The 19,279-nt window shown below is 34.1% G+C and overlaps 1 protein-coding gene across 2 annotated transcripts in view; it reads left to right on the top strand.

Moving 5' to 3' along the window:
• Positions 1 to 19,279, top strand: part of PHIP (PHIP subunit of CUL4-Ring ligase complex) — a 147,661-nt gene that overhangs the window by 31,417 nt on the left and 96,965 nt on the right. For both annotated transcript variants that reach the window (XM_077162287.1, XM_077162286.1), the window contains exon 7: positions 1,380 to 1,540. In XM_077162287.1, coding sequence (XP_077018402.1) covers positions 1,380 to 1,540 — 161 coding nt within the window. The remainder of the gene's footprint in view (positions 1 to 1,379; positions 1,541 to 19,279) is intronic.

Here is a 19,279-nt window from a genome sequence, read left to right as displayed (position 1 = left end):
AAATTTATTGAGTCACTGTTGAATTATTGTATAACCAGCTTGAATCTATACTAACTCACAACTGTCAAATCTTGTTTTAGATATTCTCAGGTGTTGAAATAGATTGTTGTATAAAATTTGTATATTAATAGCAAGAGAAATGCTCTAGCAAATTATAAAATAACAGCTGTAGAAGCGCATATAACCATAATGTAATTACTCTTTTCTGTATTAATTTGTTTAGAACCTGCAAAGCATTGGTTTACCTATCCTCACCATCCTCCAAGAGCTTTATTTTGCTTGCAAATATAGTATGAGGCCAAAACTTATTGTATGAATAAAAAAATAATAAATACTGAGATTCTTTACAATACACCATAGATATTTATATTTCATTATTTTTAGGGTATTATTGCTAAACTCTATACCTGTAGAGTAGAATTACCTGTGTGTATGTGAGTGACATTTCAGTTTTGGGAAGACTAAATTCAAGTGAGATACTGTAGTGCTCTCTATCCAATGTAGATAGAGATGGCAGTAGCAGTGAAAAAAAAATGTCTTATATAAAGTAAAGATAGTTACAAGGTAAATAATGTGCCTGTAGATTAGTCATCATGTATTTATTGAACACCTTCTTTGTCCATAAACTATCAGTCTCAGTATAGAAAATAAGTTCAGTAATAGTTCAGGTAGATAACATTTTATACCATAATCAGCAGATTATGCTTTGGGGCAAATGATTCCTTATCTTTAGGCAGATCTTGAAAGATGATTAGAATGGATGAGTAGAAAAAAGCTAATGTGTTTTAGGGAAGGTGCTGTTATCAAAATTTTGGACAGTTATCTCCAATTTATTTTTTTTTAATAATGCAGATGGATTATTCCTGTCATTTTTCATGAAGTTTTTTTTTTTTTAATATTCTCTGTCACATTTAGAATGTTAAGGAATTGCTGGTTGATGAAAAGTAAATATCACTGGATTCCAGTTTTAACTACTTTTGTAAGAAAAAGTCATAGATGGCTTTTTTAAAAAATAACATCCTATAAAATGCTCTTGAAGAGTACTAGTCAGGGAATAAAGAAGTCTGGGTTTTCATCCTACCTCTATGCTTGCTTTGTGAACTTAGGTCAATTAATTGCATTTGCTTATTTGTGAAAAGGGGATAATAGTGTCTGACAACCTATTTCAGGTGAAATAATGTTTGAAACTACATTTTACAAGTTGAAATACTACACGTTTTATTGACTACTTTGCAGACTTTTAGTTAGGAGTTTATGTGTTAGGAAGCATTTTTATTTTTACCAACACAGGATAAATTAGAATATTTGAATTCTTAAAAATGATAATTTAAGAAAATTAATTTCTGGTTATATTTATTTACCCTTCTTTTTCTTGGTAGCGGATACTTTGTTTTCAAGAAAACTGAATGGGAAATACAGACTTGAGCGACTTGTTCCAACTGCTGTATATCAACACATGAAAATGCATAAAAGAATTCTTGGACACTTGTCATCTGTGTACTGTGTAACTTTTGATCGAACTGGCAGACGAATATTTACTGTAAGTAAATTTTTAAGTATTAATTCATCCATACATGGAATTGAAGAAACATTGCTTATGGTTGAAATTGGGGGGAAAAAGCATGTTTATTTTTTTTTTCTTTTAATGAAGACTGGAATTTCAGATAATTTAACTTATTATAACAGAAGAGTTTACTGAAGGTTGGACTTTAATGAAATTTGGAAAGTTCCTGAAAGACATGTTGTCGTATGGTCACTATTGTATCCTGGTCCTACATAATGAATATGTGTAGTTCCCAGCAAAATATCATTCAGTGATTTTACTTCTAAACCAAGGAAATTTTCAAAGTGTGTTAAATTATGGGAAAATAGTAAATATACCTTTTTACATTGGGTAAGGGAAATCTTTCTTAAAATGTGATAGAAAAAATTCTGAGCACATCTAACATTCTTTGCTTGTTACCTTTTATCCTTCTACCTCATTCTTCAAAATGTTTACTGTGTGTTAAAAGGGGCTTTTTGGGTTTATTTATTTGCTTCTGTTTTTTTTTTAACCTGTTGAATGGAGAAAAGCAGACCTTATTCAAACTTTAAGTGAAAAAATTACCTCTGGAAATATTCAGTTCATTTTTAGATACCTTAACTATTATATTCCACTAATACTTATTATACTTATGTGGTTATACTTGTTATCTAACACTACCCTGTGGGCTGAAGGTATGCATTTATTCATAAGGTCCTTAATTTCCTTTGAAATAGGGAAACAAGAAGTGGAACTTAAAATGGAAATTCCCATCTCTGTATTTGAAGAGAACAGCTGGGAATTTCACACAGTCATGTCAGTTACAGAGTCCTCTTTTTAGTGAATATACTTATAAACTGAGATTATTTATGCATGTTTCTTTTTCCTTATCTATATAGCCAGTTATGTGTAAAACAGCTAAACAGCAGAATGTGGGAAAACACCTTTCTGTACCTTTTCTTTCCCCTGGCTCTAAGCTACCTCAAACATTTGCAGTTCATTTCCCATTTGTTTCCCCCATCAGTATGCTTCCCTTTTTACCTTCTCCTCTATCTTTATTGTTCTTTATGAAACAGATTATAAGTGAAATTTTCTTAGCTTTCTGACAGAGGTTGTTATTTTCAGAGTCTGTATTTGCTGAAGTGTTTAATATACCTACAATAGTAATTTGATCTTGAATAGTAATTGAAAATTGTATTTAGACATTTCAAATTCAGCATACTAATATTCTGATATAGATCGGAAAATCCTGAGTAAGCCATTGCTAATGTTGGAGACAATTCTTTCAAAAGCAGTAATAAACTGAAATAATGGGAAAAAAAACATTGCATTATGGTTGTACCTTATTTTGGTTTGTTTAAGGCTGTACTGTTGCACTGAGATTATAAGCATTATAAAACTTCTTAACTTTTGATGTTAGTTAAGTACCTTTTTGGGATTCTTTAAAAATGAGAGGGGATTAAGAATTTGTTTGCCCTGTTTTATGAAGCATTGTGTGTGTGTGTGTGGATTTGAATTAGACACATTATCTCCCTGAAGTCTTCTTTTTTTTAAATATTTTTATTGTAAACAACAAACAAACATACAAACATTCTTGACATACGAATCCCAGAGGTTTTTGAGGGAAAACATAAAGAATATGTGCTTGTTGATACCTCATGAGTTTAATAGAATGATAGGTACAGAGTTGGAAGAATTTTCTGAACCAGCATACTACTGCCTGTGGATCAAATTTGGCCTGCAGCCCATTTTTATAAATAAAATTTTATTGAAACACCTCCAATGCTCTTTTGTTTGCATATCGTATATGGCTGGCAGAGTTAAATAGTTGCAACAGAAACCACATGACCTAAAATATTTACGTATGGCCTCGTACAGAATATGTTTCCCAGTCCCTACTCTGGACATTTAATTCCTACTTTTAAGAGCATTTAATTTGGAATGGGTTTGAGGAAGAAGCTGTTTACTGGTTATTTCCTTTAGTTGAAGGCAGATAAAAGGAAATGCAGCAAGCACTGTGTTAATTTTTATGGTCTTACCAACAGTCTAGAAAAATGTTGATGTTTTAAGTATGTGGTATAATTTACCAATTGTACCAAATTCATAGTGTCATTTGTAATTTTTATTAGTGATTTTCTGTTTAAAAATGTTACCTTGGATAAGAAATGCAAGATATGAGAGCACTATTTTTAAAAATTTCCTTGTATTTTTGATTGTCACGTCAAGTGACAGTAAGGTTCATATGTACTCAATATTTGTATACTTCATAAAAGTGGCATAGCTCCTGGGTGTTCCTTCATTCCACTAGGGGCACATTATTCACTGACTAATGCTTTGAAAACCAGTCTTGAAAATTGATAGGATAAATTTAGTATGGTAGATTGTGCTTGACCAGGGAAAGATTCCTGTGAGAGAGTACAGTTTTTTCATTTATTGAAATAACAGTTGGGTATTGGACCATCCAATATTTCCTTTTCATATATTTGGTATTTTAAGTCTTGCACGTTTATTTCTAGGGTTTTTGTGTAGATAAATTTGAAAGCTTTTTTCAAGGGACTAATGCTCCTGAATCCTTTTTGAATAGGCACAGCTAGAGGTTAAAAGCATGGGTATAGGAATTAGAGTTCTTAATTCATTCATAACTTTATCACTTCCTTACCTATGTTACTTAGACATACTTTACCCCTTAAAGTTTAAGTTCTTTCATCTCTTAAAAAAACAGGGTGGGGGTCAGTGCAACAGTGGCTCAGTGGCAGAATTGTAACCTGCCATGCTGGAGACCCAGATTTGATTCCTGGTGCCCGTGAAAAAAAAAAAAATTGGGTAGGCAGTAGATAATAATAGTTCCAAGACTGCAGGTTTTTTTGTGAGATTACATGAAATGTATAGTATTTTGTACAAGACAAGGCATACTGTAGGCAGTTAAGTTTTTACCTGTTGCGGCTGTTAATTTTATAGATGGAGATTTAAGTAAATTTTATTTTTTACCCAAGTATAATCTTATTTAAAAGTGTATGCAAGATACAAACTGAAATCATTGTTATTGGTAAGTGAAATTCTATATTAGGAAAATTTATCAGTATTTTGCACTAGAATATTTTAATAATACATGGTTTTCCAGTAGAATAAGAACCCAGAGAGGGAGTTAGTATTATTACCAAGTCAGATTTTGCTCCCTTATTCTCTCTGTTTCAGCCTTTTACTTGGTTTCAGAATCATTGTCTCAAATAATATTTACCAAAGAAAAGCAGGATTAATGAATACTTTCAGGCATAAGCCATTTGTTCTTCATATAAAAGTACACACTGAGTACCATTTAAAAAGCAGTTTTTTCCCCCTGTCAGAAATGTGAAGTGTATCCTTTCTTTTCAGATTAAGGCACAGGAACATAAAATTCTTCTATAAATATTATATTATAATAAAGACATGAGTTTGCACATTCCTTTAGGAACTTGATAGTCTTTTATGAGCCAGGCACTATTGTAAGCACTTAGGATATAGAAATGTAGTTTCTTTCCTTAGAGAGTACACTAATGGTAGAGCTAACAGGCAATACTGATATAGTATGATAAGAAAATTGATAGAGGTTGCACAAAATACTGATGTATCATAAGAGGAGGTACAGAATCCAATATTGTAGTAGCAGATGGTAAGGAAACTAACTAGTGAAATGATGACATCAACTGAGTTGAGCCTGTTATTGCAGATTTAGGGAAACACATTTACAAACTTTTAGAGAACATAACATGCTCAGGCAATTGTATATGGTTGGGTATGGCATAGAATAAATTTGGATCATTATTAAGCTCAGCTAGAGTTACAGGTGGAGAGATAATCATTAGGGCTGAGGAGTAGGGTTTTCCTAAAAGCAGTGGAGAGCTAATGATGGATTTAGACAAAAAAGTGAATAAAATTTCTCTTCTTAAAGATCCGTTTTGGCATTATTGTAGACATTGGGTTGAAACTAAGTCTGTATATGAAGGTGTCAGTGAAAGTTTCTGGCAGTAATCCATGAAAGAAATCATCCTGGCTTAAAATAGAGTCATGGATGAAGTAGGGATGGAATTAACAGATTAAAAATAGAATCTCTAGGATTAAGAGACTAATTTTAATATGTAGGGAGGTAAAAAGAGAAAAGAGTATGGGGAGTCATGTTTTTAACTTGTGTGATGAGTTAGAAAGTCTTGTCATTTACTAAGCTGGAAAGGGTTGGTGTATATTGAGATTGAGTTGCCTTTGGAATAGCCAAATGGAAATGTTTTATTAGGCATTTGGAGTTGAGGAGAGATTTAGGCTAGAAGATTCAGTTGGGAATCATTCAGTATAGAGATGGATTGTATTACCTCATGTAATGTGAGAAGGTTGAAACTTTAGCATTTAAAGCAGACAAAAAAGAGGTGTTAGTAATTGAGACTGAGAAAGAGGAGCCAGAGAGATCAGAGAAAAACCTAAAAGGAAATGGTGTCTTAAAAAGCCAAGGGATAAGTATTTCATGAAAGAGAAATGTAGAGTAAACGTAAGACTGAAAAGTCTTTTGGATTTACTAAAATTTTTTTTTTTTATTAATAGGAATAGGGATGTATCAGAGTTCTCTAGAGAAACAAAATCAACAGAAAATATTCATAAATAAAAAATTTATAAAAGTGTCTCATTCCCATGTAACCGTGGGAATACAGAGTCCAAAATCTGTAGGGTAGGCTGTGAAGCTGACGATTCCGATGGAGGGTCAGGATGAACTACACAGGAGAGGCTCACTGCCGAAGCAGGAAGAGAGCCTGTTTCTTCTGAATCCTCCTGAAAAGGCTTCCATGATGTAGCCGACATAATCATGATCTAATTCTATGAAATGTCCTCATAGCCAGCACTTGCCCAGCCAGATAAACAGGTATCACCACCTGGCCAAGCTGACACATGAACCTGACCATGACAAGGGTTGAGATTTGGGAATTGAAAAATTGAAAAACGTAAACTAATCTTTTAAAAAGCTTGATAAGGAAAAAAGAGGATGTTTTCTGAATATAGAGTATATTTTAATTCCCAAGATTCTGTGACAAATACACAGTGGGGTTGGTTGAGCAACAGGAATTTATTGGCTCACAGTTTCAGAGTCTGGAATACTTCTTCTTCCTATGGGCATTGGAAGTATTCTGGCAGGCCTCCAATTTTTAGGGTTCCTTCGCTTTTGTGTCGTATGGAGATGTCCTCTCCTTTTTCTTTTAGATTCCCACAGACTTTGAACCTCTTCCTGCGGCTGTTTTTTTTATTGACAAATCTTCACACATATACAGTCCATACGTGGTGTACAATCAGTGGCTCACAGTATCTTTGCATAGTTGTATATTTATCACCATGTTCATTTTTAGAACATTTGCATCACTCCAGAAAAAGACGTAGAAAGAAAAAACTTATACATCCCATATCCCTTATCCCTCCCTCTCATTGACCACTAGTATTTTAATCTACCCAATTTATTGTACCTCTTATCCCCCTATTATTTGTTTTTAAATGTTTTTATTGTTAAATACAACATATACGAAGAAGAGGGAAAAAAAGAAAAAAGCAATATTTTTAAAGTACACTTCAGTAGTGGATACAGACAGATTTCAGAGTTTGTTATGGGTTGCCATTCCACTATTTCAGATTTTTCATTCTTACTGCTCCAAAACACTGGAGGCTAGAAGAAATATATTTTTTCTTTTTTGTGAAAAATAATATATATACTAAAAACCAGTAAATTTCAAAGCACATCACAACAATTAGTTATAGAACAAATTTCTATAGAAGATATAGAAATTTCTATAGAAAATATAGAACAAATTGGAACGGGTTACACTTCCACAATTTTAGGTTTTTACTTCTAGCTATACTAAGATACTGGAGACTAAAAGGAATATCAATATAATGACTCAGCAATCACACTCATTTCTTAAACCCTACCTTCTCTGTATAATTCCTCCATCTCCTTTGATCTTTCTTCCACTCTTGGGCTATGTCCATTCTAACTTTTTCATGTTGGAAGGCGTGGTTGATAATATGGAATAGGGGGATGGAACCATTTGATGTTCTGGGGAGGCTGACGCCTTTGCATTTCAGGGTTTCCGAACCTTTGTAGAGTCTTATATAAATGCCCTAGGTGTTCTTTAGGTTTGGCTGGAATGGTTTTGGTTGGAGTTTGGCAAGTTATGGTAGGTAGCAATGTCTTACTGAAGCTTGCCTAAGAGTGACCTCCAGAGTAGCCTCTTGACTATTTGAACTGTCTGAGCGGTACTTGTTCTGCAGACACTGGCCTCTCTGGGTTTCAGGACTTATCTGGCCTAGGAACCTATCTGGAGGTTGTAGGTTTCTGGAAGATAAAGCATAGTGCCTGAAACTTTTGTATAATCTCAGATAAAGCCGTAGGTGCTCTTTAGGGTTGGCAGGAATGATTTTGATTGGGGTTTGGCAACCTATGATAAATAGCAATATCTAGCTGAAGCTTGCGTAAGAGTAGCCTCCAGAGAAGCCCCTCGACTCTCTCAGCCACTGGTACCTTATTTGTTATAATTCTTTCCCCATTTTTGGTCTGGAAGGCATTGTTGATCCCACAGTGCCAGAGTCAGACTCGTCCCCGGGAGTCATCTCCCACGCTGTCAGGGAGACTTTCACCCCTGGATGTCTTGTCCCACGTAGAGGGGAAGAACAATGATTTCACTTGCAGAGTTGGACCTAGGCCTGTGGCTTTTTTAAAAAATAAAGCCTCAGTAACAGGATTAAAACCCATCCTGGTTCAATTGGCCATTCTTTTAATTAAAAACATCTTTAGAAGGTCCTATTGACAATGGGTTTACCCCACAGGAATGAAATTAAGAACCTGTTTTTTTCCGGGGAACATAGTTCACCCTACCACAGGTACTGCTATGAACTTTACACTTCTATTAAATTGTATTTGCTATTAGTTATTTTGTTTAGAAGTCTGCCTGTGAAGTTGTGACCTTCTTAATAGCAAAGAGTTTTTGTCATTGGTTTTTAGATCTGTAGTTCCTTGCAGAGTTTTCATAGACATATAAAAAATGATGACTGAATCAACCAGTCAGGAATTTAAAAAGGAATAATGTCCTTGCTTTCAAGAAACTTGGAATCTATTAGGGGAGGTGCATGCAAATGTCTCTAAGTAAAATCCCCCTCTTCCACTCTGCTGAAGTCAAACTGGCATTTTATTTTTTGTACTTCAAAACTTAACCCATTTATAACTGAGAACCTTGGTAATTCCTGTTCTCTTTGCCTGGATTTATCTTTTCCAAGATATTCATACATTTGGTTCCTTTATTAGCAAGTTTCAGATCAAATACCACTTTCTTAAAGACTACTCTGACTACCTTTCTTCTCCAAACTTTACTATTGTATATACCATTATCTCACTATTTCTTATATGTGTATTTGTCTGACATTCTTTTTTTTTTTTAATTTGGTTTTATTTTATCCTCCTAAGCTTCATGAGGGCAAGGATCTTGACTCTGATTCATTGCTAAATTCACACATACGTACAAACACACACACACACATGCCCAAATTACTTTGCCATTTATTTAAACAGTGCTTGCTTATAGGAAGCACTTCATAAATATTTACTGAAAGTGAAAGAGTGGAAGGAAAGAAGCAAGGGGATGGCAGAAATAATGCAGTCAGGTATGTATTTGAGAGAGATTAATTTCTTCATTCATGTGTTTAGCAAATATTTAGTGAACAACCTCTGTTTTAGGCTCTGCAGATACAAAGATGAACCAGAAAGATAGGGTTCCAGTCCTTGTGAAGTTTACATTTTAATGGAGCATGTGCACTGACTGAAAGTAACCTGGGGGGATTCAGTAGAGGAGCATGAAATTGGAGGCATGAAGACCAACTAGGAAGCTATTGAAGTATTTCAGGCACGAATTGCTGAGACTTAAAACTAGGGTGTACAGAAGTGGTACTGTGGGGTAAAATTTAAAGGCTCTGATATCTGATTACTAACTGCATTTTATGTATTTGGTGACCGGGAAGAGGTTGGAGAGTGAAAGGCAGAGAAGATCTAGGGTGATTCTGAGATTTTAGTACTGTCAGGATAATTATAAATGTTAGCACCATTTATCAAAGTAGAGAATACAAGTGGAAGAAGAGAGTTTGGAGGGCTGATGATGAGGTGAAATGAGTTCAGTTTCTAACAAAATAAATTTGAGTATGCTGTGGTAGTTGTCAATGCATATTTATCCATGTTCTGTCCTAAATACTGTGTAATAACTATATATATGTATATCCTCACCCAATTTTTAGATTGACATTTCAGTGTTCCATTATAATTTTAAATAGTGGTGATGGATATAATTTCTAGTGTATTGTATATTAACATTTAAAAACTGTTACATCATTTTTAAATGTATCTCATGGAATATAAATAACAATTATTTTTACTCACATTTACCATTTTTGAGAAATGTACAAACAAATTCTTCCTTGACATTTGGAAATTTTATATATAGTTCTTTTATCTCCTTGAAATTGCATCTCTATTTTACTTCCCCCACAAAAATTTTCCCCATTGAAATACATTTTATGTTTGTAGTATTTTATTAATTACCATATCATAGTTCTTCTCTGTATGCATGTGCATTTTTATAAACATGTAAATATACACATATATACCTACATGTAATTGAAATTTAAAACTTTCCTGTGAGCATGAGAACATAACAAAAAAGTTTTCTGAATTGAGCCATCACAATTACTATTAGTACATAATTGGTTAAAAAACATAAATAGGCAGATAATTGTTAAACATATTTTACTGAAAATGTATTTCTTAATGAGGCAAATTGGAATTTTGGTGATGGCATAATTAAAGGATACCAAGATTTCACATTATTCCTTTGGCTTCAGAAGTTTTTAAATTTGGGGGCAGTATGCTATAGTAAGAGTCCAGATATGTGCAAAATAGTATAAGGGTGAAAGGGGTGATAGAATTAGCATGAAGTGTTGGCCACAAATGTGACCTTGTACAGAAAAGATTTATGAGAGTGAATATGGCAGTACAGTATCTGAAAGTTTATTCCCTTCAAACTGTCTGTCATGGATACCCAAGAATACTTGGACCTCTGTTTCAGGAACTGTGGTAAATTTAAGAAGAAAGGATCAGTAGGTAGTTTGAATTATCCCTTAGGGACTTGGAAAAATATTCTGGGATAGGGATGTTTTGGGAGACAGAAGTAGGTACAGTTAAAATCTTGAGATTTCCTTCTTGTTCTTTTTCCTGTGAGAACAATGAAATTTTTAATAACTTTAATGAGAAATAATTTCCACACTTTAAGGTTAATTTGTTTTAAGCATACAATTAAATGATTTTTAGTAAATTTTCAGAGTTTAGCAGTTATCACCATGATCCAATTTTAGAAGCTTTTCATTATCCCAAAAAAGATTCCATTTACAGTCTATCTCTGTTTTTGTCCTAGACATAAGTGACCGTTACTCTATTTTCTGTCTCTGTAAATTTGTCATTTCTAGGCGTTTCATATAAATGGCATCATACAATATATCATCTTTCATGGATTGTTTTTTTTTAGATTCTTCTGTTTTTTAGCATTGTAATCAGTACTTCATTCCTTTTTATTATCAAATAATTTTTCCATTGTATGAATATGCTGTTCCATGTTTATCCATTCATCAATCGATGCACATTTGGATTGTTTCTGGGTTTTGACTTAATGAATAATGGTGCTAAGAAAATTCACCTTCAGGTATTTGCATGGACGTGTTTTCATTTCACTTTGGTAAGTGCTTAGGTGTGGAATTGTTGGGTCATATAATAAATTTATTTTTAGCCTTAAAAACCTGCCAAACTGCTCCTCAACCGAGCTGCGGAATTTTAAATTTCCAACAGCGAAAAGAGGGTTCTGATTTATCCACATCCCTTGCCTAGCTCTTGTCAGTCTTTGACTGTAGTCATTCTAATAGGTGTGAAGTGGTTTCTCACTTTGGATTAAATTCATATTTTCTAGTGCTGATTGGCAAGCCATCTGTTTTCTTTCATGAAATGCCCATTCAAATCTTTTGTTTATTTTTACTTGGATATTAATTGTCTTATTAGTATTGAGTTGTAAGAGATCTTTATATATTCTGGATACAAATTCTTTATCAGATAAATGGTTTTCAAATATTTCAAAAAAGCACAATGATGTTATTTACATGAAACGTACCTATACATAAAGATACAGGAAAGCTGAAAATAAAATTTTAGAGAAATACATAATGTAGAAACAAACAACAAAAAGATTATAGAAAATTTGAATAATATGATTAAATTTGGCCTAATGGATATATGTAGAACACAGTATCCACTTTCTGCAATGTGTATTACAGAATATACATTATTTTTGAGCATATATGGAAATTGGTAAACACTGACTATATGTTTGGTCATAAAGCAAGTCTAATAATCTTCAAAAGATTGAACTCATTCAGAAAATGTTCCATGACCATTGTGCAGTTAAGCATTTAGTGTAATGATAACTGGAAAATAGCCATACATTTGGAATTTAAGAAATAACATTTCAGATATTTCATAAATCAAAGAAGATAATTCCAGTGAAATTTAGAAAATACATATATATTTATTTTCACATGGGCAGGCACCGGGAACCGAACCGTGGTCTCCGTCATGGCAGGCGAGAACTCTGCCACTGAGCTACTGTAGCCTGCCCTAACATTTTCAACTGAATGATAAAAACCATAGAGCCTCTAGTGCAGTGCTGAGTAGTAGTGCCATCCTTGTTTGTTTCAGATATTAAAGGGGAAGCTTTTAACATTTCACCCTGAAGTACAGTATTTGCTGTAGGTATTTTGGACACATCTTTAATCAGATTGAGGCAGTTCAGATTAAGGTTCTGTACTGATGTCTTTTTCAGTACTGTCATTAAGTGTGTCCTCTTTTTTTCTTGATCAGAAAAAAGGAAAATAACCCCATAGAAAAAGGATTTGTATAGACATTTTTCCAAAGAAGATAAAACAAAAGCCAGTAAGCATATCAAACGATGCTTAGCATAAATTTATGCTATCAGTGAAATGTAAAGCAAAAGTAAAGAGATACAGCTCATAGCCAGGAGGATAGCTATAGTTAAAAAAATAATAATAAATACTGGCAGTGATACGGAGAAATTGAAAGCTTCATTCATTGCCAGTGGGCATATGAAATGATACAACCCCTTTGGAAGAAAGTTTGACAGCTCCTCCAAAAGTTAAACATATGTATGAGTTTTTTCTTTTTTCTTTTTATTTCTTTTTCTGGAGTGATATTCTGAGAAATGATCATGGTGATGAATATACAATTATATGATGATGCAGTGAGCCATTGGTTGCACACCAAGTATGGAATGTTCTTACGTTAAGAATGTTCGTGTTGTATGTTGATTTATTAATAAAAATTGAAAAGAAAAAAAGAAGTTAAACATAGTTATGATCTAGCAGTTCTACTCCTAACCATTTACCTGAGAGAACTGGAAGATAGTGCCCACATAAACTTGTACACACATGTTTATAAGCAGAATTATTCATAATAGCCAAAAAGTGGAAACAATCCAAATATCTATTAGGTGATGAATGGATAAACAAAATGAACAAAACATGGTCTGTCCATGGAATGGAATGTTTAGCTGTAAAAAAGTATTGAAGTCCTGATACTTCATCTATGGATGAACCTTGAACATTATGCACATGTCCAAAATAGGCGAATCCATAGAGACAGAAATTAGGTTAGTGGTTGTTCCTGACCTGGGGGTTGGAGAAGAAGAATGAGGTAGTGACTGTTAATGAGTATGAGGTTTTTTGTTTTTGTTTTTGTTTTTGTTTTAGGCTGATAAAAATGTTATGAAATTAGGTAATGGTGACAGTTCCAAAACCTTCTGAATATACTAAAAATTCAGTGAATTGTGTGCTTTTTTTACGGAGAAACTAAGGTAAAGAGCTTCCACATATTCTGTAACCAGTTTCCTTAAACATTAGTATGATATATTTATTAAAATAAATTGGCCAGTATTGATACATTGTTAACTAAAATCTACAGTTTATTCAGATTTCTTTAGTTTTTACCTAGTGTCTTTTTTCTGTTCCAGGATCCCATCTTGGTTACCGCATTAAGTTTAGTTGTGATACCTCTTTAGGCTCCTGTTAGCTGTGACAGTTTCTCAGACTTCACTCGTTTTTTATGACATTAACAATTTTGAGTACCTGGGATCAGGTTCTTTTGTAGAATTGCAGTTTGTTGGAATGTGTTTGATATTTTTCTCACTAAACTGGGATTATGAGATTTCAGGAGAAAGAATCCAGAGGTGTAAAGTGTCATTTTCATCACATCATCTCAAAAGTACTTAGTATCATCATGATTTATGAATGCTACTGATCTTAATCAACTGGTTGTGATAGTTTATCAGGTTTTTTTCCCCCACTGTAAAGTTATTTTTCCACCTTTTGAAGGAAGTCACTATGCATAGGCTTTGTGTAAGGAGTGGGGAATTATACTCCTTGAGGGGGGAATATTTATATAGATTATTAGGAATTCTGCATGGCAGATTTAATTCTTTCCTATTTATTAATTTATTCAATCGTTTATTATATCAGTAAGGACTCATGGATATTTTACAGTTTGGATTATAATCAGTACGTCATCTTGCTGCTGAAATTGTTTCATCTTTGGCATTAGGAGTTCTTTTCTGTTAGCTCCTTTCACCCTTTGACACATGCCACATTAGTGTGTGTGGTTTTTTTTTTTTTTGAGCTTTCTGAGAATGGTGAAATTCATCTCAATTAAAATAGCACATAGAAGCCACTTTGAAGGGGCTCCTGTTGATCATAGGTGGGCCAATATGAGCATCCAAATTAATAATAAAATAATGAGTTATAACCTTTTGAGTAAAATAGACCTTCATGAACCCATATCAGTTTAAATGAGTGCATGAATAAATAAGTTAGAAGGCGGAAGTTACTCTTCTCTACAGAGTGCTGACTTACAATTGTAGAAGGAATGATGGTTTGGCAACCAAGTAATTGTTGATTCAATTGGATGTCATCAACAAAGGCCAACACTGTCAGTTATTACGAGGTCTGAAGATCATATAATCTTGCAGTATACCTTCATAAAAAACTAATTAATTAAAAATTGAAAAAAGGTTTCACAGGGGAGAGAAATCTTGCATTCCACACTGGGTATCCTTATTTTAGGGAAATACACACTAGATATTTAGATGTGATGAAACATCGTGTCTGCAAACTGCTTTCAGATGGTTCAGAAAAAGCCTTATGGTAAGATGGGTTTGTGTGTGTGTGTGTGTATTATGGAAAGAGGAAAGGATGGAAGGTGGTGAGGGAGAAAATGCCATGTTAGTAGTTCATGAATCTGGATCATAGAGATATGAGAGATCTTTGTACTGTTCTTGAAGCTTCTGTAAGTTTGTAAATATTATAAAATGATTTTTTTGTAATAAAATCATTTTGGAGATTGTGAAGAGGGAGATAGTGAAGAGGAAGTAATGCATATTCAGGAAATAAGTTTTGTAATAATGGAAAGGAGAGCCACAGTATGATGATTTAGAGGAAGACAAATTTGTGAAAAACTGGATTAAGAGCAAAAAAATCAGGAGAGAAAACTTAAAGATATGAAAGAAGTTAATTGGTACACAGAAGTCCTTAAGGAGGACAGACATAGATGAGTAGATGAAGATGGGATATTTAAAGGTATCAGTTTTTTTGGACTTTTCAAGAAAGGGAGTTAGATTCACAGTGAACAGATTCTAATTTTCATTGTGAAATTATTTTTATCTTCTGAGACGCTTGGTCAGGGAATTAGCTAGGCTCTAGAGTCGAGTAATAAAGCCTGGCAATGAGAAAAAGTGCTGAATAGGATACCTGTTTAAATCTATTGTGGACCCCAAAAAAGCCATGTCCTTTAGTCCTCATTCAGTATTGCTGGGTGGGAGTGTTTTGATTGTTTCCAGGGAGATGTCTCCCCACCCATTCAAGGTAGTGTTGCTTACTGGAGCCTTTTAAGAGCGAACCATTTTGGAAAAGGCTTTAGAGCCACAAGAGCACACAGCTAGAGACCTTTGGAGCTGAAGGAAAATGCCCCCAGGGGAAATTCATGCAACAAGAAGCTTGGAGATAAAGCTAGCAGACAGCAACATGTTCGACATGTGCCTTTGCAGTTGAGAGAAGAATCCTGAACGTCATTGACCTGCTTGTACCAAGGTATCTTTCTCTGGATGCCTTAGATCAGACATTTCTATATAGCCTTGCTTTAATTTGGACATTTTCACAGCCTTAGAACTGTAAACTTAGAACTTATTAAATTCCCCCTTTTAAAAGCTGTTCTGGGGGGTGCAGGGGTAGGTAGTTCAGTGGTAGAATTCTCACCTGCCATGTGGGAGATCACGTTCGATTCTCAGCCCATGCACATCCCAAAACGAAAAGAAACAAGCAAAGAAAGAAAGAAAACAAACAAACAAAAATTCAATAAATGGTACTGCAATAACGGGATGCTCACATGGAAAAAGAATGAAATGTGACCCCTGCCATACAGCATACAAAAAAAAAAAAAAATTAAAAGCTGTTCCTTTTCTGGTGTATCATATTTCCAGCAGCTTGCAAACTGAACAGAGAGAAAAAAGATTTGCTTATTAGACTTATCCTCCCAAATAAATAGAAGATTCATGGATTGTCAATGCTGCAGATTTAGGATACTTATCTTTTCTGTAATGGTATTTGGTAACTTGGGAGCTGGATCAGAGCAAGTAATTCTTAGATTAATACAAGGCTGGTTAATTTGGTGGTATAGGTGAATATGGGGTTTAGAATGTGTTGAAGTGATTGATATCAAAGTTTAGGCAATTAATAGGGGAAATGAAACAGAGAGGTCTGATAGATTTCAGTGGCCACATCTTAAAAAAAATTTGGACCAAATTTAAATTGTAAGCAATTTTTAATTCTGCCTAAAGAACAAGGCTACTTTTTAACCTGATTAAGAAAATGAAATTGTTGGTATGTGTAACAAAGTGCATGATCTTTTGGCATTTAGTTCTAATGTTTGATGACCTCAAGATCTGAAATCCCTCACTTTATATTATATAAAGCTATATAATAGTAGCAAGAACAAATAGAATTCTCACTGTAAATTTGGTGTCTCATTTTGTTAGAGGTTAAAATAAGTTAAAAGATACACAAACTTGCTTGTTTGTTGTAATTTTTCCAGGTTAAGCTAGATTTGATGTAAGCAGATAAATGACATATTAATAAGCAATATTTTACAATAATTATTAATTTTACCTTATTGAAGAGAGAAACTAGTTATTTACTGCTATCTTATGTTTGGTTGGAAGAAAATATCACCTTAATATTATAATTTGACTTAAAAATGACTTCCCGAAAAATTAAAGGAGAAGAGGAGTTACAACTGAGAAGATAGAATTTAACAAATGAGTATGACTGCTAAATCATTATATTGATATTTCTCTTAGTCTCTAGTACCTTGAAGCAGCTAGAAGGAAAGATCCAAATCATGGAACTGTAACCAAACCAAACTCTGTTCTATAACTACTTATTACACTGTACTTTGAAATTTATCACTGTTTTTTATATATATGTTGTATTTCACAATATAAAATTTTTTTTTTTAAGAGACCTTCAGAAAGGATTTTCACTTTTGTGTCCAGTTCCTGGATTTCTTAGAAGCCATTCATAGAATGGCTTTCCACATAAAAATCTCTTATTTTAGAGATCAAGATGGTGGTGTAAGATGTTCCAGAGTTCATTCCTGCACAGATTCTTTCAATAACTAGTCAAAATTGGCAGAGTCAGCTTCCTCAAAACTCCAGAAAACAGTTAGAGGGTTGCAGTAACTAGGTGAGTGCCAAATCAAGAAAACTCAATTTTCAGTATGAGAATCTTCTGGTGCTTTGCTAGCCTCTCCCCATCCCCTCCCCAGCACTGTGTGGAGCTGGCCTGCTACTCCCATTATGGGTCCCTGTCCCTGTTCCATAGGGTACAGAATAACCCCTATGCACATACAAGGGTGCCTGTATGTTGGTGCCAATCCACTGAGTGATAGTCTGAAAGACTGAACCAGGATATTCATCTCAGCTTGTCCTTCCAAAACTTGCCATTCAGGCCAAAGCATCTAATTCACATCTAAAGCAGTTTAAGAAGCAATTAAATTCAAGGTGGCCTGGAGCAAAGGATTAAGATATCATTTATATCTTACTTAAGATACACAGTAGAGAGCACCCAGGAGAACTGAAGTCTGTTTTACAGGTAGTAAAAGGAGCACTGAATTCTTATAAACAGGAAAATTCCTAAGGCTACCAGCCCATGCCCAAGACAAGAAGCGGGCTCAAAAATAATGGAGAGGACCTTGCACTTGATCCTCACGCTGATCACGATAGGAAGAGGAGAGCACCTTCCATACAGAGCCAATTTGCAAATATGAAAAGTATTTTTTCAGTGGTTCGTTTTTGTTAGCCCCTGGAACTAGCTGAAGGCAAACTTAAGGATCACATAGCTCAGGGACTAAATTCCAGAGTTAACACACTGCAGTGTTAAAATGTACAGTGTACAACAAAAGATTATAAGATGACAGGAAATGATGCCCCTTCCAAAGAAACGGGAATATGTTCAGAAAACAATAGTTAAAAAACCAGACTATGGACATAATAGAAAAGACTTTTAAAATGATCTTCATAGAAATAAAGGAAAAGAACTAAAGGATATCAGGAAAATGATGAATGGACAAACTGAGAATCTCCATAATAAGAGGTGAAAATTTGTAAAAGGTCTATCAAAATTTCTCTCTCTGCAACTTAATGAAAGAAAAGAAAGATTGATTTGAATAATACACACTTCTGTGAAAAATACTGACCAATACTGCTTTAGTTTTTGGAAGTGAGATAATCATATGAAGGTAATAAATTGACTTAGTTTGTGGAATTGAGTCATTGACAAAATGGGAGTTGAATGAATACTTAAAAGCCATTTTTTTTTAACAACTACTTAGGACACTTCTCATGTGCCAGGTGGTATTGTAGACTACAGAAATTGTAGTCTACTACAGCTCCTTCTTCACTTCCACAGATGATAACCAGTGATATAATTCCCATCTCTTATTCCCTACACAATTGCTGAAAACCATCTTTTCTCAGTTCTCTCTTCTGCTATAATCTCATTTTAACCACTTATCCCTTCCTGATTTACTATTTTAACAACTTTAAACTTGTCTTCTAATCTCTTGTGTAATTGACTCGATGCCAGGATGATCTTTAGAACCCATAAATCAGATCCCTGTACTCACCTGCTTAAGATCCTTTAGTGATCCCAGCTTAGCCCCATATTCTTTATTGCACCATATAGGATCCTTCACAATATTTCTCTAACCAGTTCTACATTTTCATGCCTCTGAATCACACTCCAAGTTAGGTTACAGACTTCTTGTCGTTCCTTCAACTTCTCCTGTTGTTTCACATCTCTCTGCCTTTGTTCATACTTCTTTTTAGTTGCCATGTGGAATATTTGCTCTTAAAAATTAATAATAAGAGATCTACCATCAACAAAAGCAGTGATAGTAGATAGTTCACATAAAGCTTTTACTGTGTGCCAGCTACTGTGTTTTAGCTCTTTCCCTTCAGTGACTTGTTGAGTCTTGGCAACAACCTTATGAGGTAGGTCCAGATGAGAAAGCTGAGGCATTGGAAATGTATATAACTTGTCCAAGGT

Source organism: Tamandua tetradactyla, chromosome 5 (assembly GCF_023851605.1).
Source record: "Tamandua tetradactyla isolate mTamTet1 chromosome 5, mTamTet1.pri, whole genome shotgun sequence".
NCBI lineage: Eukaryota > Metazoa > Chordata > Mammalia > Pilosa > Myrmecophagidae > Tamandua > Tamandua tetradactyla.
Note: the sequence above shows the minus strand (reverse complement) of the source record. Positions and strands in the feature narration are given on the sequence as shown.